At 46.4% G+C, this 25216-nt stretch overlaps 1 protein-coding gene across 3 annotated transcripts in view; it reads right to left on the reverse strand.

The window, feature by feature from the left end:
• The window catches only part of PTPRN (protein tyrosine phosphatase receptor type N), a 92483-nt gene extending 68563 nt beyond the window's left edge, over positions 1-23920 (reverse strand). For all 3 annotated transcript variants that reach the window (XM_075609598.1, XM_075609597.1, XM_075609599.1), the window contains exons 1-9: positions 23543-23920; positions 7931-7981; positions 6332-6445; positions 5555-5660; positions 3687-3981; positions 2361-2682; positions 1904-2092; positions 1316-1350; positions 600-964 (exon numbers count right to left, since the gene is read on the reverse strand). In XM_075609598.1, the coding sequence (XP_075465713.1) occupies positions 600-964; positions 1316-1350; positions 1904-2092; positions 2361-2682; positions 3687-3981; positions 5555-5660; positions 6332-6445; positions 7931-7981; positions 23543-23627 (1562 nt within the window). In that variant the 5' untranslated portion in view covers positions 23628-23920. The remainder of the gene's footprint in view (positions 1-599; positions 965-1315; positions 1351-1903; positions 2093-2360; positions 2683-3686; positions 3982-5554; positions 5661-6331; positions 6446-7930; positions 7982-23542) is intronic.
• Between the last annotated feature and the right edge of the window lie 1296 nt (positions 23921-25216).

Below are 25216 nucleotides of genomic sequence, written 5' to 3' on the forward strand. Positions count from 1 at the left end.
TGACGTCACATGGCGCCATGATGTCATGCCGCCGCAATGCTGCCGGAGGAGGGCTGCTCGTCTAAATAAGTCCCCCCTTTTTTTTCAAGGGGGGGCCCCGCAAACCCAAGGCCGGTCCTGCAGAAATGTGTATATATCTGTGTCGCACTGTACACATGTTCTGTTCGCTCCCCCTCCTAAAAAGAAGGGTCTCCTATGTTTCTGTTTCCTCAGTTAGGATAGTCTGCCTCTCCATTATATACATGTTCTGTTTTCCTCCAAGACGGTTCAGTACAGTATTTGTGGGAATGTTCTGTATTAAACATAGAACTGTCTTATATAAACTGATTATCGGTCTATCAAATCTCTTTCTGTGTGTCTTTGTCCTAACATACAATACGAATGTTCTATGTGGTTAGTGAGATAACATTTGGCTGAGCCAGTGTAATCATGGGCATTGTTCTAAAATAATAAAATAAAACATAATTACACTGGTTGAGCCAACTGTTCTCTTTGTCTTCATTGCTGTGATACATCTGACAAACAGCGCACAAACAAGACACTGCTTAAAACAGACGTGCTTGGATAACAGTATACATAAGGTTTCCTAGGAACCTCACTTTTGGTTTGTGACAATGTATCCATATTCCTCTGTTGCCTGGTGGGAGCTCTGTCCCGGAATCTCACTGATCCCTCCACTCTCCTGGTAACTCTTCTTCTCCAGGAATCGTTGTCCCCCCTCTCTGGCGATGGCTTCCAGCAGATTTCCTGCCTGCTCTCCCATTATCTGTGTACCAGGCACTGGCCGCATGCTGATGGTGGCAACTGTGGCACTTATTGAACCCAACCCATCTAGACTCTCAGGGCCTTGTTCAGGAGCCAGTGCAGTGGGGGGGCTGGAAGGAACTGAGCTTCTAGAAGAGGTATCAGCAGGAGCAAACTGAGGCTCTGCTTCTGCCATGTGCTGCATCTCCCCTTCTGTAACCTGTAAAAGAGATGTGTGTTAACAGCACGGTCACTGCACCTCAATCAACCCTGCTGCAACGTCTGCTAACTACCACATCCTACTGCATATAGCCTTACCATGGCATTAACTACTTCTATTCCAGTACCGCCCAACCCACACACATACATATCTGTACCAATATACCTCAACCGTCTCCTTGCTATTTCAGTGTCCCCACCCCACGCACGGCTCCCACGATGATGTATTCCACCTGTTACCCTCTGTTATTTCTCTATTGATCCCCATGTGAAGTAGCTAGAGTATGTGACTGTCCTCGTTCTTGCCCTGCAGTACATTGTGTCCCAGCAGGAGTAATAAACTCTCCCTCACCCGTTTGGATGGACTCCTGTTTGTGTTTCTCGGGCCTGTGAAGCAGAAGCGGAGAGTTAGGTCACAATACTCTTTAGTGTAACCTGCTCCACTCTACCTTAGGTTTTCTGTCTCTCATCGTAGCGTATCTTTTCTGCCACAATGTATCTTTTAAATGAATAGTTCAAATGATTTCCCAAACTCTGCATTATATTCAGATTTAGAGCAGAATGGAGAAGTAATTATCAATACAGAATTAAAAAACAAAGAGACTATATTAAATGACAGTGCAGGTATAGCATATTAAAACATATTTAACTCTATTGCCAATATAATATTCAGTTTTTTCTAATGTACGTTGGCATCTTTTCAAGGAGCTGGGAAGCTTTATTCTCCTTGATCAGGGAGATTTCCGCTCCATAAAAAGGATTACTTTAATACATAAAACATGGGTTGTTTTATTTTTCAGAAGTGCATAGAGGATATGTTACTCTTCTCAGATATCGGCCTTTTCTCATCTCACGTACTCTTTCCCAGTTATTTTTCTCTCTTTCTCTTAGTCCCCCTATAGATCAGTCCTTATATTCTTTTCCTGTCCCGTACTCTCACCCAGGTTCTGCAAAGCGTCCGATTGGATGAGCTGAAGAAAAGTGGAGAGCTGCCCTAACTGGGTCTCGCTCAGTTGTCTCAAGTCTACACCATATCTCTCCAGAAGTGCAGCCAAGCTCTGTGCTTCAGCAATGCTCTGTGCTTCAGCAATGCTCTGTGCCTCTGGTATATTCTGCATCACAGCGGTGCCTGCAGAAAACAAGATCTATCATGAAGGCCTGTATTCACTAAAAGGTGCTAAGCTGCAGCTCCCAAATATGCTAACCCGTAGCAAGCTTTAGTTAATATGGACCTAAGTGTCTTTTTTCATCCACAACCCTTCACAACTACCCAATGAGTGTTTAACACATACAGAAGTCCCACTACCCAATAATCATCTCTTTATTATACCAATGAGAGCCGGTATAAATGACTGCACTGTAATGGCAAATGGATGAAGTCAAATGGGAGGAGTGACCTCTAAATGTTCTCGGTGGCTCAGCTCTGCTGTCTGGTTGAGGGTCCTGGTCGCCGTCAGATAACTGGTTCAAACCCACAATCCTTTCAGAACTGTCTACAAGGTCATCTGGTAGGTCGGGGTCAACATTTTCCCGAGGTAGCTTCCGCCTCAGCTTGGCCCAAGTGTTGTGCCTTTCATTGGGCAGGTGAATGGTCAGCGGTGCTTCCGGTCTTCCTTGAAGTCTCCCGTAACTGGTTCTGCTGGATCCCTCTGGCCAGGTATGGGAGACACTGGGGACCCGAGGCGGATTCCTCAGCCAATTCGCATCCTGGTATCCAAGCTGCAAGGAGAGGAGCGGATGCTCAAAGAGTCATGCAACAATGTCCCTCAAATATTTACCAACAAGCATGTCAGATACAAATATTCCCAGCATGAGTTGCATGGACTGATTATAGAAGAAGGAAAACCAAGAGGCGAAGACTCATTGCAGGAGACCTCAAGTTTCTCCTGCTACAGTAAATCTCAATACAATTCTTATATAGTCTCAAAAATTCATACACAAAAAATATACATTCAGAACGATCTAGCTGACCCACCAATGGCACATGACATGCTTTTGTATATTGTAACCTCAACATGAAAACAGGTTAGTTATACAAGAATAAAATGCAAAATAAAATTATTGTTATGCTTCCTTACTCTTCACAAATGTCAGTTGACTCCCTCAAGACCCCGGAGAAGAAAGCATGTATCTCTCATTCATGTTATTGTATATTATATGTCACATATCCTATATATATTAAATACAACAGGGTTTCTCAAACTTTTCCCTTAAATGTTAATAATTATTTTGAGGACCGCTTAACAATAAGGTTTAAATATAAGTAAACACAGATTTAAAATATATTGAACATAGATCTTAAAAACAGCCTTCAGAACTCTTATGCTTGCAGACATAGAAATGCCAATGACTGCAATGATTCTTCAGTGGCTACCAGTGGTTCAGGGACTACAGTTAGAGAACGACTTACTGTATATTCAGAGTAGCTCTTTAAATGTGTACACATGGTTTATAGGCAGTGAGTAAAAGGTACACTATTCCTACCTGCAATAGAATATGGTTTTCCCCGTAGCCAGTATTACTACAAGCATGTTACAGCTTTCATTTATTCCTTTGAAAATATAAGAGCTTAAAGAGGAAATGAAGTGAAAGGAGAAGATGAGAGGAGACTGTTACCCACATAGAGCATTTGATGACCCCTGAAGAAGTCAGTGTAAAGAGGCACAACGTGCTGGGTGGTAGTAGCATGGTGGTGGGTAAGGTTACAAAGGGTGAGTTGTCACCTTGCCATAGGACTGTTGTGGCAGCAGGGATTCCTGGGAGCGGCCCAGTTGTGAGTTGGGGGTCTGGGAGCTTAGCAGGAAGTATGTCAGGTATTGATCCATCAGAGGAGGAATGTTCTGTTTGATGGGTGCTGGCAGCTTTTGTCGCTGGGAAGAGAATTCAGTTGGTGCTGAGGAAAGTCGTGGTCGGAAGTACTGGGGCTGGTCGGCTGAGCCAGCCCATCTCTGTGTGGGGGGCTGAGCAGCCCCTGACAGGCGCTGAGGTGCTCGCCCAGATGTGTGAGAGATAGAGGACCTGAGACATAGGCAAATAACGGAGAGGTCAGGAGTTCAAAGGCCATAATATGTGAACTATACAATGCAATACAATACCTTCCCAATATCTCCCCAATACCCCCCCAATACCTCCCCAATACCTCCCCAATACTTATATTATTACATTGTTTAGTGCAGAATTTTAGCATATATATTAAATCCAAAAAGACTCATACATGACCTAAATAAGGGATCTTTGTATTTTCAACGGCTCACGTACAGTACTTTGTATACAACGCAATGTTTTATTGTTGTTACACTGTGACTCCGCTCCTCACAAAAGAATCATCTTATCACCCATACTGTACATAGGTTCAGCTTTGTTTTTAATTGGACCAGAATAACAGAAAGGACAATGGTGAAGATCTGACTATATAATTGTTAAACCCAGCTGCTTGTTTAGTTGCACATTGGGTTTTGAAGACTTGCATTGTATTTGACCTGAGCCAAATCAATAAACACTCTCACAATATCCTAATATCAATTGTCCCCTAGACCAGGGGTGTTCAACTCCAGTCCTCAAGCCCCCCAACAGGTCAAGTTTTCAGTATATCCCAGCTTCAGCACAGGTGGCTCAATCTGATTGAACCACCTGTGCTGAACCAGGGACCAATTGAGCCACCTGTGCTGAAGCAGGGATATCCTGAAAACAAGACCTGTTGGGAGGGGGGGCGGGAGGAGAGGGGGCTTGAGGACCAGAGTTGAGCACCCCTTCACTAGACTCCATTGTATTTAGTGTATTTGGAAGGGTACATCCTGTATTAGTTGTGTCGGGCAGTGACTCCATTCCAGGCTTGCTATCTGCCCTACTGCAGAGGATTATTCCGTTAGTTACCCTTGAATCCCCTTTCGTGCTCAGCCTACCAGAATATTTTAGAATGCTAGCTTCTTGGACTAATGCTTTATTAAATCAATATTCATTTCATCTCCAGATTGCTCATACTGGGATCCAAGGTCAGCGCCATACTGCACTCTGCCAGTTGCGTCTGTATGTAAGGCTTTGCATTGTCTGTGTTGCCTTATGCATCCTTAGTTCAACGTGCTGCGTTACGTCTTTCCAGGCATGTCACCTTTATGCATTCAGGTGTTCCTCATACTGCACCTTCTCCAATGTTCCCTTTTCATCCCCCCACCCCCCCAGTGCAAATTTCAGCCTCGTGCTTCTCAGTTCTAATACTACAGAGTACTTTAAAGCAGCTCATCCCCAGAAGCTTATGTGTTAAAAATCAGGATTTACTTAATTTCTTGCTTCTGATGTTACCAATGTAAACGATGGACTGCACTGGGCTCCGGGGAGAGCTCAATGTTAACCTCCCGGACACTTCATATTTTAAACACTTCTATCTCCCGTACGAAACATCAGATTAAAAAAAAAAAAAAAAAAATGAAACCTTGGAAAGGACAAGAACGGGTCTCCAAAAAACATCAAGTGCAAAACCCAAGGAGATCAGCACCAACAGCTGTTTTAATGAAGCCCTTTTGCATCCTACTGGAGTCCTGGGTTAGATGACGATAACGCGCATGCGCGTGTAATTGGTGTACATGGCTTTTACCTCCCGTCATCCAGAACATCCAGAGGCTCCAGTGGTCTGTGCTGAGGGATCCGCCCCATCTCATGAGCCATTACACGCTGTGTCACATCGTCTCTCCAAGACATCCCTGCAGCCACAGAACAAAATATGTCATGCATTAATCAATTCACCTGCTTGATTCATTCCCGCAGTTTCCTTGCTCAGAGGTTTGGGAACGTGGGTGATGCTTTGCACGCTCTCTAGTTATTGAGGAATAGGTTAAATCAGTCCATAGCGTTTACAATAAAGAAGTGTTAAGTTGGGCAGAATTAAAGGTCCCTCTTGGAAAAATATGGTAATGCTGTGTGGGTCTCTAACAATCACAGGGGTTTGCAAATAATTGGTTCTCTGAAGATCCCTCTAGGACAGGGGTGGCCAACTCCAGTTCTCAAGGGCCACCAACAGGTCGGGTTTTCAGGATATCCTTGCTTCAGCACAGGTGGCTCAATCAGTGGCTCAGTCTAAGACACTGATTGTGCCACCTCTGCTTAAGCAGGGATATCCTGACAACCTGACCTGTTGGTGGCCTTTGAGGACTGGAATTGGCCACCCCTGCTGCTGTGCTGAAGCAGGGATATCCTGACAACCTGACCTGTTGGTGGCCCTCGAGAACTCGAGTTGGCCACCCCTGCTCTAGGAAGAATCAGCATTACCTGAGAACTGATCTTCATGTTAATATATACCCAGCTGGGACAGAGGATGAGTGATGCTTTGCGGACTGCTCTGGCAGGGAGGGGTTCACAGTGCTTATTTGGGTACCTTGCGCTGTGAGCTGACGCAGGACGCCCTGCAGCTGCTGTAGTGTCACAGGAGTCACCTGGAACTGACCACTATCCCTCTCAGAACGATCCTGGCACTGACCGAACAAGCCATCTGTGAGCGAACAAAACACTTTGGGGGTAGATCCACAGAAGTGTGTAATTTTTGCGCTAATAAAATGCGTCACAGAAATTGGGACCGGATGTTATTTTTTGTCCTCAGAGCTAATGAGATGCAAAAATAGCGTCCGTTCTTCAAAGTAGCAGCGCTATCAGCGGTGATTGTCATGTCTCAGACGGGTTTTCCCATACACTGCACATGCGCATATGTCAAAGGTTAACGCATGTTATTAATGCATGCCATAAAGACGCAATACGCATGCGCCTTACCAAAAACGAATGCAAATCTTACTACAATATCGACACACTTTTGCACTTAACTTTTTCAATTATTTCTAGTGTCCTTTCTTCATTTATTTTAATTGTACATTAACAAAAAATTAAATATGAATGATTATTGCTGAGATATTTATGGATATACATTATTGTACATCCATACTTCATACAGTCATTATTACATTCAATGCCATACTATCTCACACAAAAATATCCCTTTAATCTCTAAAAAACCATAACATAGTTTGTGATGTGTTTCAGACATTTATATGATCCATAATATAAATATTTATACAGTACAGACATACCCCACATTAACGTACGCAATGGGACCGGAGCATGTATGTAAAGTGAAAATGTACTTAAAGTGAAGCACTACCTTTTTCCCACTTATTGATGCATGTGCTGTACTGCAATCGTCATATACGTGCATAACTGATGTAAATAACATATGTGTAACAGGCTCTATAGTCTCCCCGCTTGCGCACAGCTAGGGAACTGGTATTGTGTTCAGGAAGTGCTGAAATGCGCATGCGTGAGCTGCCGTTTGCCTATTGAGCGAGATGTACTTACTCGCGAGTGTACTTAAAGTGAGTGTCCTTAAACCGGGGTATGCCTGTATGACACATAACTTTTTGTAATGAAAGGGTTAAGCCCTATACTCAGTACATTGCTTTTACGCTATTCCCAGAAAAAACTCAATGATAATCAGGGGCTGGATGTGAGGAAGGGCAGCTTTTGGAAGGTCTTAAATATCGTTGCGTTATTATCATGCGCTACCATGAACAGAGGTCTGGGGGTCTCTGTTATTATGTAAACAGCTCATTACCATATTATTTGCATATGAGTAATCCAAACGTTCGGTTAAATGTATCGATTCGCTATTTTCCGGTGCATGTGATAACATTCTGATTCTAAACACCTCTGGGGATACGCGTTACGGATATCGATACATCAAATGGGGATAAGGCATCGCTAACAATGTAACGCACTCCTGTGGATAAACTCCTTTATTCCTTCCAATCCCTGCAGTGCCAAATCTGCATTGGCTCAACCCATTAGGCAGAGAAAGGGTTAATATGCCAGATTCCCCAGTAAAGACCGTGCATTCTGGTTTTATCTCAGGCTCTCTTCTTCATGTCCTCGCATTGGAATACTGAACGTGGTAGCTTGGCCATCGCAATAACCCAAAGGATACACTTACCCTGTACACAGACTTCCTCCTTAGAGCACAGCCTGAGGTCAAACAGGCAACCTGCAGGGACAACAACAGGAGAGGACGAAGAGATGTGAATCTCTGCAAAATCAGAGATGAATGTAGGCTAAAATAGCGTGGAAGAAGAGGGAAGAGAGAAGAAAGGAGAGAGAGAAGAAAGGAGAGAGAGAAGAGGAGAGAAGAAAGGAGAGAGAGAAGAGAGAGAGAGGAGAGAAGAGAGAGAGGGAAGAGAAAGAGAGGAGAGAAGCGAGAAGAAAGGAGAGAGAGAGAGAAGAGGGAGAGAAGAGAGGAGAGAAGAAAGGAGAGAGACAGGAGAGAAGAGAGAGAGAGAGAGAGAAGAGAAAGAGAGGAGAGAAGAGGAGAGAGAGAGAAGAGAAAGAGAGGAGAGAAACAGAAGCAAAACGAGAACTTCAAAGGGGAGAGAACAATATAATATGAGCAAGACGCAACCTTAGAGACATGAATCATCAAACTGCTCCATCACGCCAAACTCAATCACATTGGCTCTGCCCTGCAACATGCAATCATTCCCCACTTGTGAGTTCACCCCTCCCCACCGTGCACACAATGCGCTGACTCTCCCACTGCCTTTATCTTTGGATATGCAGAAATACAGAGGGTTGCACACTCATGTCATATTTTACCAAACATGGCTAATTACATGAATGCAGCCGTGTTCTCCAGAAGCACATGGCACGCGGTTTCTTTGGAGTCAAATATTACCATCAATTAAAAAGAAGACAGAAATACACAGGCGATTACCATTCATTGTAAACAATACAGAGATGAACATCATGTCATTTAGTGAATTAGGACACAAATAAGTGAGAGCGCCAAAATAATGGATCCAAGAGGGGTTTATTGAAAACGGTAGTTTAGGTTAACATCCTCTGAGAACCCGCATAGAACTATTCTCAGCACACAGTATGTTAAACTATTCCCATATCCCACTTGACGTAGCTGCTGACGAGTCGCGCTGACGTTGGCTTCGGCTTTTCACATGGATGTTGAAGTTGCATTGAAAGAGAGAGACAGAGGCAGGAAGAATGCAACAGATTGAGGAACAGAGCTGAGATGTGTGTGTGTAATATTTGCTTATACAGCATCATCTTTATTGCGGTGCCACAAATACAACTCAGTTTGCAAATACGCATATAATTTGTTGCACAAATACCAAAAATGCATATACCTAAACTATGCATTTTTGGTATTTCTGCACCAAATTATATATATATATATATATATATATATATATATATATATATATATATTATATATATTAGTTATAATGCCAAGATAAACACAACTCAATTTACAATCAATTTCTCAAGCTATTTATCATTTTGGATAATAGACAGCTGCAGCGGCCGTTATTGAAACAAATCACGGCGCCGATTTCGTGTGCTCTGCTGTACTCCACGCGGCATGAACGCGGCCAATCGCCCCAGGCACCCGCGCTTATCGCGATTGAATTTTATGGATTCTGTATCTTTGGGTGCAATGAAATGAATGAATTGCAATGTGTACAGTACTGTGCTACTGTGCTACTGTGTCAATTTAAGGTGTTTAAAAACCAGAACTGCCAATTTCTGTACTCGCGTCTTAAGGCAGTAAGGTTGGAAGATATCCCGCGTCATGACATCGGTATTCCGATGTGCACAACGCGTGATTTGTTTGAATAACGGCCGCTGCAGCTGTTTACTAAACTGCTTTTTACATTTTTTTTTTTAATAAACTGACAATTATTCTGACCCAGTTAAATCATTGAAAGCACTTTAACAAATTGCAGCACTTCTGCTATGAGTCAAGCAATATCACTTCTACAAATTACATGGCGGATATAAAGTTTTGCTTTTTCACATTGCCGTCAATATCACCGCCTATTCATGTGGCTATATGACCGCCTATTCCTGTGGCAATATCACCGCCTATTCCTGTGGCTATATGACCGCCTATTCCTGTGGCAATATCACCGCCTATTCCTGTGTCAATATCATCGCTATTCCTGTGTCAATATCATCGCCTATTCCTGTGTCAATATCACCGCCTATTCCTGTGGCAATATCACCGCCTATTCCTGTGTCAATATCACCGCCTATTCCTGTGGCAATATCACCGCCTATTCCTGTGGCTATATGACCGCCTATTCCTGTGGCAATATCACCGCCTATTCCTGTGTCAATATCATCGCTATTCCTGTGTCAATATCACCGCCTATTTCTGTGGCAATATCACCGCCTATTCCTGTGGCAATATCACTGCCTATTCCTGTGTCAATATCACCGCCTATTCCTGTGTCAATATCATCGCCTATTCCTGTGTCAATATCACCGCCTATTCCTGTGTCAATATCACCGCCTATTCCTGTGGCAATATCACCGCCTATTCCTGTGGCAATATCACTGCCTATTCCTGTGTCAATATCACCGCCTATTCCTGTGTCAATATCACCGCCTATTCCTGTGGCAATATCATCGCCTATTCCTGTGGCAATATCACCACCTATTCCTGTGGCAATATCACCGCCTATTCCTGTGTCAATATCACCGCCTATTCCTGTGGCAATATCACCGCCTATTTCTGTGGCAATATCACCGCCTATTCCTGTGGCAATATCACCGCCTATTCCTGTGGCAATATCACCGCCTATTTCTGTGTCAATATCACCGCCTATTCCTGTGTCAATATCATCGCCTATTCCTGTGTCAATATCACCGCCTATTCCTGTGTCAATATCACCGCCTATTCCTGTGGCAATATCACCGCCTATTCCTGTGGCAATATCACCGCCTATTTCTGTGGCAATATCACCGCCTATTCCTGTGGCAATATCACCGCCTATTCCTGTGGCAATATCACCGCCTATTCCTGTGGCAATATCACCGCCTATTCCTGTGGCAATATCACCGCCTATTCCTGTGGCAATATCACCGCCTATTCCTGTGGCAATATCACCGCCTATTCCTGTGGCAATATCTCCGCCTATTCCTGTGGCAATATCACCGCCTATTTCTGTGTCAATATCACTGCCTATTCCTGTGGCAATATCACCGCCTATTCCTGTGGCAATATCACCGCCTATTCCTGTGGCAATATCTCCGCCTATTCCTGTGGCAATTTCACCGCCTATTCCTGTGTCAATACCACTGCCTATTCCTGTGGCAATATCACCGCCTATTCCTGTGGCAATATCACCGCCTATTCCTGTGGCAATATCTCCGCCTATTCCTGTGGCAATTTCACCGCCTATTCCTGTGTCAATATCACCGCCTATTCCTGTGGCAATATCTCCGCCTATTCCTGTGGCAATTTCACCGCCTATTCCTTTGTCAATATCACCGCCTATTCCTGTGTCAATATCACCGCCTATTCCTGTGGCAATATCACCGCCTATTCCTGTGGCAATATCACCGCCTATTCCTGTGGCAATATCTCCGCCTATTCCTGTGGCAATTTCACCGCCTATTCCTGTGTCAATATCACCGCCTATTCCTGTGGCAATATCACCGCCTATTCCTGTGGCAATATCACCGCCTATTCCTGTGGCAATATCACCGCCTATTCCTGTGGCAATATCACCACCTATTCCTGTGGAACACGGCAACGACCACAATTACTTCTCCGAGTACAACGTTTGCAATAAAGTACCACTTGTTATAACAAACGACAAAGCAGTGCAGGGAATTCATTTCCTTTTCCCACCTCTCAGAAACAAAATCAGCACATTATGTATACAGTATATTTATGTATTCTCCGGCATTCAAACTGGCGTCAACAGCCATCAAAATGGTGACCCTTATAATATATAGTTACATAGTAGATGAGGTTGAAAAAAGGCATGCGTCCTTCAAGTTCAACCTATGCTAAATTTAGACAACAGATACTTTATCCTGTGTCCGTACTTACAGTATATTGATCCAGAGGAAGGCAAACAAACAAACCCCAGTGACATACAGTATCATCTAATGATATCTCATATGCGTTAAATTAAATTCCTTCCTTACTCCAAATATTGGCAATCAGATTTCTCCCTGGATCAACATCCTTCCCATGTTTACTTATTTGGTATATCCCTGTAGCATATGAATAGCACTGGGGTAATCCTGGACACAGGATACATAAAGCTTGGCCCCCTGCAGACGCACTTACTAGAATTCCCTCCTACTGTCTATACGTTCACCTACCTACCAATTAGATTGTAAACTCCTCGGAGCAGGGACGCCTCTTCCTTAATGTTACTTTTATATCTGAAGTATTTATTCCCATGATCTGTTATTTATATTATTTGTTATTTATATCAGGGTTTCCCAAACTTTTTTTTCCGTGACCCGGTTATTTTTGAACTTCTCCTTCGTGACCCACTAAAATTTTTATCGCCTATACTGGCCTATAGGGCCTGCACAGACACACACACAGTCACTGATACACACACACACAGCCACTGATACACACACACACAAAGCGACTGACAGACACGCAGCCACTGACACGCAGCCACTGACACACACACTGATACATACACACAGCCTTTGATACACACACACGCAGCCACTGACACACACACGCAGCCACTGACACACACACGCAGCCACTGACACACACACGCAGCCACTGACACACACGCAGCCACACAGATACACACGCACACTGATACACACACACACACTGATACAGATACACACACACACTCGCTCTCCCCTATACCCACACACACTCGCTCTCCCCTATACCCACACAGACACAAACAGTGAATTACAGGCAACGACGGATGTGAGTGACTGGAGAGGGGGCCAGGGGCACTTGGGTGGGTGGGAGGGGGACCAGGGGCACTTGGGTGGGTGGGAGGGAGGGGGACCAAGGGCACTTGGGTGGGTGGGAGGGAGGGGGACCAGGGGCACTTGGGTTGGTGGGAGGGAGGGGGACCAGGGGCACTTGGGTGGGTGGGAGGGAGGGGGACCAGGGGCACTTGGGTGGGTGGGAGGGGGACCAGGGGCACTTGGGTGGGTGGGAGGGGGACCAGGGGCACTTGGGTGGGTGGGAGGGGGACCAGGGGCACTTGGGTGGGTGGGAGGGGGACCAGGGGCACTTGGGTGGGTGGCAGTGACTGGGTGGGGTGACTTACCTTGCCGCCGGATGCTTTCCCCTGCTGCCCCCGATATCCCCTGCTGCCCGGGACGGGAGGTGGGCTTGGGGGGACGGGAGGTGGGCTCGGGAGGGGGTGCCACGGGAGGTGAGCTCGGGAAGCTGGCTGCGGGGGGAAGCTGGCTGCGGGGGGAAGCACGCCGCAGTAGGAGCTTGAACTTCCCCCTACGTCCCACGTAACGTGCGGGCCGCAGAGGAGCTGGTACTTCCTTCTCCGTCCCACGTTGGGAGCGGGGGGGGGGGGGAGGAAGGGAGCAGGCCTTGCTTGCCCTGCGCAAGCGCGCGGGACCGCAGGGGGAAATCGCCGGCATTTTTTTTAAATTGAGCAGGGGGGACGGGAGACACCGCGCGGCCAGCCTCGCTGTGACCCGGCAATTTTGGTGCCGTGGCCCGGTGCCGGGTCGCGACCCACCGTTTGGGAAACGCTGATTTATATGATTACAGCATATTACTACTGTGAAGCGCTATGTACATTTATGGCGCTATATAAATAAAGACATACAATACCTTTCCAAAAATATGTCCAACATTTTTTTGAACAAATCTATTGTATCTGCCATCAGTCTCCATGGGTAATGAATTCCACATTGTAACTGCCCTTACTGCAAAGAACCCTTTCCTTTGTTGCTGGTGAAATCTCCTTTCCTCATACCTTTTAGGTAGGATCCCTGGTGGTGACGGCGGCGCACGTGGCAGCGTGCGCTCCGCACACCAATCACTCACCTCAGTAATGGCAGGCCCCAGTGTGTTCGTGCGTGTTGGCTCATGCAGTGCGGTGGCGCGTCAGCCAGCAGGGGATACAACACGATTGTGTTCCCGAGCAGCGACGCAGTCACATGGTGCACTGGGAGCCAATACGAGGGCAGATATGGGGAGCCAATGTGAGCGCAGCTGTTGACAAGTGGCCGTGCCCCCCTTTTGGCCACGCCCCCACACCACTCATCACTCCCTAGAGACCGCCGATCGCGGTTTTAAGCTGTGCATGCGCCGCTAGGACGCCAGGCATCCTCCACCGGGGACTTAGCCTAAGGGATGACCCTTAGGCTTTGCCTATAGTGCCGCCGACGGCGACACGATGGGTGACGTCACCCGTCGCCACCGGCGAAAGTTATGTTTCGCCGGTTGGCCGCATCGCGGGATTCCCGCAATTTGATTTGTTCAAGGGCCGTCACGTGACCCGTACTATAAGCGCACGCGGCGGAAATGATTTTGTTTTTGGGCGAATTCGCATCGCCGTCGCCGGCACTATAAGCGCGGCCTTAGTCCTTTGTACTGCCCTTGGGATGAATAGTTCATTTGAAAGCTCCTCGTATTGTCCCGAATATACAGTATTTGTATATAGTTATCATATCCCCTCTTAGACACCTCTATTCTAATGTAAATTAATCTAATTTAGCTAGCCTCTCCTCATAAAACAGATTGTCCATCCCCTTTATTCATTTGGTGGCTCTTCTCTGCACTCTCTCTAGTTCCAGAAGTCTTTTCTAATATATTGATATTAAAAAGCATATATTTAAGATTAAAAAATAACTGGGAACCGAATTTGTCTTTCAGTCACATAGTTGAGAGTTTCTCCTTAGGAATTAAGACATTTAACCAGGGGCGTAGCTATAGCCCGGGCAAAGCCCGGGGGCCAGCACTCTTGGGGGGTCCGCTCTCCCCCCCTGTCCGCAGCAAATTGCGAGGCCTGAGATGCAGGAAGGAAGCAGAGGTTCCTCTGCAGGTGGGCGGGGCCTGGGTCAGGGGGCGGGGCCCTGAGATGCAGGAAGGAAGCAGAGGTTCCTCTGCAGGTGGGCGGGGCCTGGGTCAGGGGGCGGGGCCCTGAGATGCAGGAAGGAAGCACAGAGGGAAATCCCTTCCTCTGCAGGTGGGCGGGGCCTGGGTCAGTGGGCGGGGCCCTGAGATGCAGGAAGGAAGCACAGAGGGAAATCCCTTCCTCTGCAGGTGGGCGGGGCCTGGGTCAGGGGGCGGGGCCCTGAGATGCAGGAAGGAAGCATAGAGGGAAATCCCTTCCTCTGCAGGTGGGCGGGGCCTGGGTCAGAGGGCGGGGCCCTGAGATGCAGTAGGCAAGACAGAGGGGAAATCCCTTCCTCTGCAGAGTCTCTGTAGGTGGGCGGGGCCTAGGTCAGGGGGAGGGGCCTATGTCAGGGTGCAGGGCCTCAAGTAGCGTAGGGCTGGTGAGTTAGGCTAAGTCCCCTCTGGCGCTGAGCGCGCTCATGCTTGGAGAGAGCTCCAAGCATGAGCGCCGGGTGTCCGGCTTGTATGCGCATGGGGGGGGGGGCATTGTGGGTAGTTCAGCGCACGGGTAGGTATAGATTTTTTTGTTTTGCTAAGCGCCGATTGCGGCTGAGCGTGTGTGCACGCGCACGAGCGCCGCACGCACCGCGTGAGCGGGGACTTACATATATCTATCTCCTCCGCAAGCGCCGCCCGCTCAGCCCGATCAGCGCTAGCGGGGACTTAGCCTTACAGAGGCCTCACGCCTCCCCCGATGGCGTCTCTGTAACCGCCCGCACCCCAACCTTGAAATTCTCCCGCCCCCCAGTTTGCGCACCACTGACTTAAGCTACAACTCACTTTGATCCACACCAAATGATAATATACAATGTCTTATCACAATGAAGAACACCGGAGCCATTAGTGGTCCTACTGTATGTTTGAACCCTATTTAGGGTCGTCGTCTTGAAAACTGGGACTGTGAATAGTCAATCCTTGTATTTCTTGTTGACACAATAGCACTAAAACAGTCATTATAGAACCTGATACAGTGATGCAAGGTCATTCATATTCTGAATTAGATTTGTAATCTCCTTTTAGGGTTAATGGAACCAGATTTGGAGTTTAATATATAGTGCTTGGGTACCCATCTCTCACTGTATATAAAGGCAAACAGAGGAAGATGCTGTGTTACACATAACAAAAAGCAAGGGGAAAAAACAACACTTGGGGGTAGAAAATAATATTTTAATAGCGAACTAATATATAAAGAATGCAAGTGTTGAAGATCACGCAGGTTCCTTCTATATTTGTCTTTTCTGGTGCTAATATACATTTCTTCTTGAGAGGTTCATAAATCCTTTACCAAGCACAGAGCAGCCTCAAGGGCCCTACATAACAAATTAAGTCAGGTGAACTAAGGCAAACAATTGTGCCCCTGACGGTGCTACTGGGATAGGAATACAGTATAATCAAATGAAGCGGGTGGTTTGAGGTTATTGCTGCCTCCTTCCCCCCCTTCATCCTATAAGCCATGCTAGCTAGTTCCACTACTTTAGCTTTTTGTAGCACACCTATTATATACTGAGGTTTATAGAGGATGTCCATTCGTATACATATATGTAGGGCCAGAGAGATTGTTTTATCTGTGTTTTTAGTGATTGTGATGATAATAAATGATGCTTGCTTTTATGTACCAGAGCGCTCTTTTTGGGATGCTTCATATCTATATCTATATTTTTGAAACCATTGTATGTCCCTGTGTCTAGGGGCAATCACATTGGTCCTTTGGCCCATCACTCCGCCTCATGCCAATCAGATTGGTCCGTGGCCCGGACCCGCCCCCGCACACCTTTCATTGGCTGCGTTGCTTAGACACACACACACACACACACACCTGGCCCTCTGGATCCCCCCCCCCATCACCCAAACCTCTCCTCCTCGCCGCCTGCTCCCCCCCCCTCCATCACCTCCCTCACCCGCAACTCACCTCCCCTTGCGGCGCCCTTAACGCTGCTTGGCCGCGCGGGTGGGGGGTTTAGCGCCGCTGCCGCTCCCATCACAACCCTCAGGGGCGAAGCAGCAGCCCTGCCGCCTCCTCACAGCCTGCAAACCTGCTTGGCCGCGCACTGTGGGACATGCCGGCGGGAGGAGCAGGGCAGTGGCGCCCGCTGGGGGACACCTCACCACGTGCCTCCCACCCACCCTGCCGCCTCCCCAAAGATTCCACTACGGCCGCCCGCTATCTTCAAGCCGCCGCGTGAGGTATGGGGGGGCGGATGGTTGGAGGGAATGGCGTGCTGCCTGCTATCTTCATGCCCCCAAAGCCGCCGCATGTGGGGGGGGATGCCGGCCTGAAACTAGCTTCATGCCGCCGCGGGGGGGTAAGATGCAGGGGGGAAATGCAGGCCTGCCCGCTCGCTATCTTAAGGCCTCCATCTGAGGTATGGGGGCTGCGGGGGGCGGGGGTAGGGGGGAGATGTCACTAAATAACCCACCCAGTCACTAAATAACCCACCCACCCAGTCACTAAATAACCCACCCACCCAGTCACTAAATAACCCAACACACAGTCACTAAATAACCCACCCAGTCACTAAATAACCCACCCAGTACTAAATAACCCACCCAGTCACTAAATAACCCACCCACCAAATAAAAGTCACTAAATAATCCACCCACCAAATAAAAGTCACTAAATAACCCACCAAATCACTAACTAACTAACTCAACCACCCACCACGTCACTAACTAACTCAACCACCCACCCAATCACTAACTCACACACACAGTGACACACCCCCTCCCTTGCCCCTGCCCCTGCCTTCCGCCTTGCCCCTGCCTTCCCCCCCTTGCCCCTGCCCTTCCCCCCCTTGCCCCTGCCCTTCCCCCCTTGCCCCTGCCCCTGCCTTTCACCCCCTTGCCTTTCACCCCCGCCTTCCCCCCCTTGCCTTTCACCCCCGCCCTTGCCTCTACCTTCTCCCCCCTTGCCCGTGCCTTTTTCCCCCTTGCCTTTCACCCCTGCCTTCCCCCCCTTGCCTTTCACCCCCCCCCCTTGCCCCTGCCTTCCCCCCCTCTTGCCCCTGCCTTCCCCCCCCTTGCCCCTGCCTTCCCCCCCCCCCGCCCGCCCCTGCCTTCCCCCCCCCCGCCCGCCCGCCCCTGCCTTCCTCCCCCCCGCCCACCCCTACCTTCCTCCCCCCCTGCCCCCTCCCGCCCCTGCCTTTCACCCCCCCGCCCCCCTCCCGCCCCTGCCTTTCACCCACCCGCCCCTGCCTTTCACCCACACACCCCCCTCCCGCCCCTGCCTTTCACCCACCCACCCTCCTCCCGCCCCTGCCATTCACCCACCCGCCCCCCTCCCGCTCCTGCCTTTCACCCACCCGCCCCCCTCCCGCCCCTGCCTTTCACCCATCCGCCCCCCTCCCGCCCCTGCCTTTCACCCACCCTCCCCCCTCCCGCCCCTGCCTTTCACCCACCCGCCCCCCTCCCGCCCCCCTCCCGCCCCTGCCTTTCACCCACCCACCCCTGCCTTTCACCCACCACCTCACACCCCTTCCCACCATAGTGGGACCGCCACACCGCACTCACCAGCCACTCGCCGACTCACAATAACTTTACAATAAACAATTTTTAAACATCGGATTACATTTTCTTCCATGTTTCTTTTCAACATTATTATACAATCTTTCCACCAAATACTCAACCTATTCTTACCCTATTTAGAAATACTACCTATTACGGATTTACATCCCGGGCAACGCAGGGTATATCAGCTAGTATATACATATATGTATATATATATATATAAACAAAAGATCTTACTCTACTTTCGTCAGGCAAAGAAAGAGGCAGCACTCACTTCCAAAATATAAAAAGTGTATTAGGTATGTGAAGACAGACAACCAATCCCGACGTTTCGGCTCCGGAACGGTGGCACCCCCCTGGAGAAAGGTTCTGTTCCGGAGCCGAAACGTCGGGATTGGTTGTCTGTCTTCACATGCCTAATACACTTTTTATGTATATTTACATGTATATATATACATACACATATATATATACACACGCACACACACACACACTGTATATATATATATATCACTTTGATGCAGTTGACTTCTAGCAATTCATGGATATTGTCATATAATGGATATCAGATTAAGCACCTAATCAACTGCAAGGGGATCAATAGTAAAGGAGACTGTGCCAATGAGCCCCCACACATACTGTACACACAGTAGCCCAGAATAGGAGTCGGTGTAAAGGTCAGCTCCATTCTTTGACGTGGGATGAGTCACAGGAAGAGGGGGAGGAGAGAAATGCAAATAGAGCGTCAGAGGCTGAGTCAGCATCCACTCCACATACAGAGTGGCCATCGGCAGCCTCCAGAGTGTGGGACCATTAACTGTTACTTAAAGAGACTGAGGATTCCAAAAAGGAATGGAGAAATGAAATATATATATATATATACAGTACTTATAATCTCTCCATTCATTGTTGTAAAAGAGAAAGGCAGATTCAGAGAGGATGCACAAGACAATCTACAGAAAATATACATAGCTAAAAGGGGAAAACATACAGAAATAGAGAGGTTTACAAAGAGAAAACAAGAAGAGGAAAGACACAATAAGGGTAATATGTAAAAGGAGAGATATAAAGAGAAGGGGGGAAAAGCTACAAAGGAGTCTATGGGGTTGTTAATTAAACTGTAATAATGCCAAACACTGCATAGTCGCACGGAAACTCCCATTGATTTTAATGTGACTCGATCTGCACTAACGCAGTTTCATGAATAACCTCCCACGTATAAACTTCACGCATTTTGCTATAAATAAAATGGTGGTTCTGGTTAGGTGCTAGCTTTAGCCATTGCTAAAGAAAAATTGCTTTAGAAAAATGCATGAAAACACATAGCCACCTGTTTATATCTGCCATGCAGATCCCAGCACCAGACATATGCTGTCATTATTCCTAGATTTTGCAAAGGCTTTTGATACTGTTGATCATGCTATCCTGCTTAACAAACTCCAGTGCTCTGGAATAGGGAAGCACTAAACTGATTTTATCCATACCTATCAGGTAGAACCCAACATGTGTCTATCTCAGGCTCTAACTCTAACCCCTTGGATATAATCTGTGGTGTCCCACAAGGCTCTTTCCTGGGGCCCCTACTCTTCTCAGTGTTCATCAATGATCTTCCTACAGCTTATAAGGGAGCTTCAATACACATGTATGCAGATGACACAATCTTATATGCACACAGCCCTAGCCTCTCCGACCTTGAACACATACTTCAATCTGACTTTTTGAGACTTGAAAATTGGATTTCCCAAAACAATTTTTAAACACTGACAAGACTGTAACAATGGTATTTGGGACCAAGACTACATTTCTAAAGATTCCAATGACTGAGCTCCAGATCAGAATCAACGCTAACACCACCCTAAATCCTGTTACTAGTTTTAAATACTTGGGCATATGGTTTGACTCACATTTAACATTTGGGATGCTCATTGATACCCTGACATCCAAAACCTATGCCAAACTATGTGTATTTCACAGGAACAAATCCCCCCTAAGTCAGAAAACGTATCGTACAGCAGATGCTAATGACAATTATCGACAATGGGGACATAGTATACGGCTCGGCACCCCAAACCCACCATAGCAACCTTGATACCCTGTACAATTCAATATGCCATTTTGTTCTCCAATGCAACTACAACACACATCACTGCGAAATGCTCAAAGAACTAGATTGGTCATCACTTAAGTCTAGGCGAAAAGTTAATATTTCCTATCTTGCCTTCAAATACTTTCTGGGCAAGCTACCCATCCATCTGAACAAGCTCCTCACCCCTACTACATGCAGCACTTATCATCTGAGATCTGACTCCAAAAGACTGTTCATGGTCCCAAGGTTCAACAAAGTATCCGTCCGCTCCTTCTTCTCTTACCGTGCACCCCACAACTGGAACAATTTACCGGAGACTCTCAGCCACCACCAGTCTAAGTTTGTTCAAAACTAAAGCTGTCTCACATTTTTATCTGGTCTGTAACTGTTACATACGCCTATAATATATATTATCTCTAACTGTGCATGCAATGTCTTGTATATAATGTATTCCCTCTTCACTTATGTAACTGTATTTGTAACCATGTATTATTTGTCATCTTAACTCTATGCCCAGGACATACTTGAAAACGAAAGGTAACTCTCAATGTATTACTTCCTGGTAAAACATTTTATAAATAAATAAATTGTTCCTAACAAGAGCTACTTGTATGAATGCCTATCAATTATATCTGTAAAACAAGTTGTATTTACTCATTCGCTACACAAGTTCAAATTAGAAATATAATTATTGAGTAAAATAAGACTGACTACTCTAACAAATATACCAGTGCGAGTATAAAACCCATTTAATTAGTCCACTGGTCCTTTTGTTGATTAAAAACAGGCTGTGCTCCTTGGTGTTGCCGTTGTTGCTTCTGTGTAGGTGTAGATCTCTCCGCATCAGGCAACATGTGAAAAGACAAACACACACACACACACTCCATAGAGTAATACCTTCTAATAATGTAATATTTTGCCAACATATATATATTTATAATTGGAAGATATTACTCCATCAAATGTGTGTTTTGCGCTTGTCTTTATACATAGTTCTTGAGTGCACTGGCCCAGTTTTATTCTATCCATTCCATGTCCAGTCCCCAGGTGACACGGACTTATCTAGTCCCAGAGAAGTCAAACAGTATCTCCCATATTTACTATTTATTCCATAAAATACCTTCCAGTGCCAGAAGACATTGTGCAGTACACTCATTTGAATGGGTCTTAACAAGTTCTGGCCATGAAGGTCTCTTGTGAATATGGCCCTATATCCCCACAAAATTCAAAAATAGTTGCACTCACAAATTCAATGCAAACTGCCTTGGGTGTACAGTAACACGCCGTTATGGGGTAATCCACTGTAAGCAAAATCCTAAATTAGGAAGATCCGGCCCTCCAGGTGGTCTTGATAGATAATCAAAAGTATTCTTTTATTGTGGGAGGATTGAAATTTTGCCCATGTCTTGGACCTTTATCAAGATGTCCGAAATAGGATCGAAACGTCAATCCTCCCACAATAAAATAATACTTTTGATTATATACTAAGACCTCCGAAGTGTAGGGTTTTGCTTACCCTATATCCTTACATACTTTCGAACTATTGTCTGGTGCTAAATAAGACAGGATCTGCATCATTTAACCCAATCAAAGAGATGATGCTACTTATAGAACAAATCATTTAAAGTGATTCCAATCTGCAAATCATTGCAAAGTTAAAATATTGATTCTGTGTGTGGTGATTGGCATTGTGTCCATCCAAAGCACATTAATAACAAACAGAAGTGTCATTTTCCACATCTAGATTACACTGTTGGTGTTTGGATTGGGTTAGACTGCATTAGGGGTTATACTTTTAGTGGCTCCCAGATTTGTTCTTTGAGACTGAAGGTTATTTACTAAAGTGTCCCGGCTGCAAGACTGGAGGAAACCCAGTGCAATGACACCAGATTTAACAACAACAAAACACAAATTTTCAATAGTTTTCAACTTCTTGGCTAAATCTGGTGCTCTTTTATACACGACCCCCAATTCTGAGTACATATTCTACGTAGTGAACATGGTAGGTTAAGACAGTTAGAAATGCTCAGGAGACAGGACACCTTTCAGTCACTAGATGGGTCTTCTGAGAACAAAATATCCCACTATAACTAAAGAGCTTTAATTCCCTCCTCCCTCTCGTGTGCTATAGCTGCCACTTCATATCATTACAGCAATAAACATTGCACCTTGCACAACAAGAACGGGTCTTCCACCGTTTGTGGAAAATGACAATATTAGAGCAAGAGCCAACATTTCCTAAATCCTTATAAAGACCTCCCAAATTACAGTATTTTATTTTTGTCAGAAACCCACCCCCACCTCAGTTAGACTCCTACAGTACTTTGTCTATATTACTGCCCATTCTTTCCATGGTCCCCATAACAGTGAATGTGAGTCCATCCAGTGCCAGAAGATAACTTCAGAGCTCTCTGGGTGTTCCTCATTCCTCAAATGCTCTCTATTTTTGATCCTCTTCATTTGACGAACCCCCCAGCCCCCTTCCCCTCGGCCTGTGTCACTCCAATGGGACCTTTATATGCCCCTTTTAATTTTGTGTTTTTGTTCCTACAAGCTGGCTTTGGGGCACAACCAATTTATTAGGATCCCAACTATTTTAAAGGGGGGATGTTTATTATAAGGCACCAAGTTTTAAAAAAAATGCATTCAAATTGGCCCAGAATTCTCAGACCTCATTCATTTCCGACTCTGGACCTTGGGTTTTAGTAAGGCAACAATGTTGGTCATCCTGGTTATCTTGGGGGCTGGTGAATTGGTAAGATGACAAGTTGCAGAGCTTGTCAACGTCCAAACGAGTCAGTGAGGTGTGGGGAGTTCTGAACCCCAAATAAGTAACATTCTAATGACTTCTCCCAGCGAAAACCCATTGAAGTGCATGAGGGGGGGCTGAAGCTGAAAATGATTGAGACTGACTCCAAATCAGTTAGATTCAGAAAATTAGTGAGTGTGAGCAGTTTTAAAGTTAATAAAGGGCCCTCAATAATAATGATGTTTTCCAGCCACCCCGTTATCTAAGACCCTAAGCTTCCTTCCTGGGGGCTCCCACTCATATCTCCCTCTGGGGACCTCACCGTGGCTCCGGGTGCTCAGGCTCCTCAAGGGATGGCAGGTGATGAGCATCAGGCAGAGGAAGACCCTCACCGCCGTGAGCCTCATCCTCGCGGGGGAGGCCGCCACTGTATTGAGCGATGTGGTGCAGGCCTCACCGGGTCCGATCCACCCTCACAGAGGGGGCATGCTGCCCGGGGTACACCGGATAACAACCACTCTGCGGACCGAGCCCAGCAATGAGACAGGGCCAAGCAGTGCAGGTGGGTCCAAGTCAGGAGCGGGGCATATAGGCCGCCCACCGCCGCTGCCCCTATCCCCGGCTGGGTTCAGCACCTCGGACAGCGGCAGCGAGTTCAGCAGCAGCTGGAGGCTGAGAGCGACTGGCAGACTGCGCCCACAATCCCCGCCCACCCAAGCAAAGGCCACGCCTCCTCCCTGATTAAACCACGCCCCTTGTGCGGCAGTAAAGCTTCTAATAGGATCACCAGTGAGACCCCGCCCACAACCTATAGAATCTATGAATGAACCTCTGGTGGCCACGCCTTGTTTGTTGTAATCACACCAGTTAACCCTCTCAGGGATGGGCTGGTGTCCTATACTTATAATCACTTGGTATTACATTATAACCTGGTTAGTTACCACAGACAGACCAGTTAACATATAGTTACCCTGCTATAAGTAATGTGTGTGTATAGAGGGGAAGGTTGAACAGCTGACATTTTTATGTCTGGCTCCACCTTCTACCACAATTAATAGGTCTGTAAGAACTAGATTAGAAACATAACTTTATGTATATCATTTATTTTTTAATAAATGAAAAGTTTGTGTAACCACACAAGTCCTAGAGAAAAGCAGATTTGATACATGTTGTGATACCTTTTAGCTAATCAACATTGAAGTTCATAGATTAAATTATTGTACAGCAAATATGAACCGGAGTGTACTTGCAGAAGAAACCGAGGTTTTGAATGCTCTGTGGACTATAATATGAAGAATGCGACGTTGATCCACTAAAAGATATCACAACCTACATTGAATCAGCTTTATGGTTAGAAAATCCCCAAGTCTCATTCATATGCCTCCAACCCCCAAAACGCTATAACAGAACAATTGTGACTTCGTCACTCTGGGGACACAGATATTTCCATGGCTCGATGGTTGAAATTAGTGGTGTCCAATGAGTGAGACTTGTATGTGGTAGCCTTGACAGATCTGAAGCTGGAGCAGTAATAACAGCGCTTCCTGTGGTACGATTCCCACGCATTCAATGACGTTTTTTCCATAATAACAAGCAGAATCGGATCAGAAGATAATCATAGTAGCCTGAGGGCTGCAGACGTGCCGGATCTTTTAACTCTTGTTACTGAAGATCTGTACAATGTATTGCTTTGCAAGACTAAAGGCATCCCTCTGAAGTAAAGGATAACCTTTCGTGTCTAGCCCAGGGGTGGCCAAAGCCAGTCCTCAAGAGCAACCAACAGGTCAGGTTTTAAGGATGTTCCTGCTTCAGCACAAGTGGCCCAGTCAATGACTGAGGCTTTGAGGTCAACTGAGCCACCTGTGCTGAATGTGGGATATCCTTCAAATATGACCTGTTGGTGACCCTGAAGGATTGGCGTTAGCCACCCCTGGGCAAGACTATTAAGAGTTAAAGAGACCTGTCTGTTGTAACAAGCAGGCGGGGTAACCAAGAC

This window comes from Ascaphus truei, chromosome 7 (assembly GCF_040206685.1).
Source record: "Ascaphus truei isolate aAscTru1 chromosome 7, aAscTru1.hap1, whole genome shotgun sequence".
NCBI classification, from domain to species: Eukaryota; Metazoa; Chordata; class Amphibia; order Anura; family Ascaphidae; genus Ascaphus; species Ascaphus truei.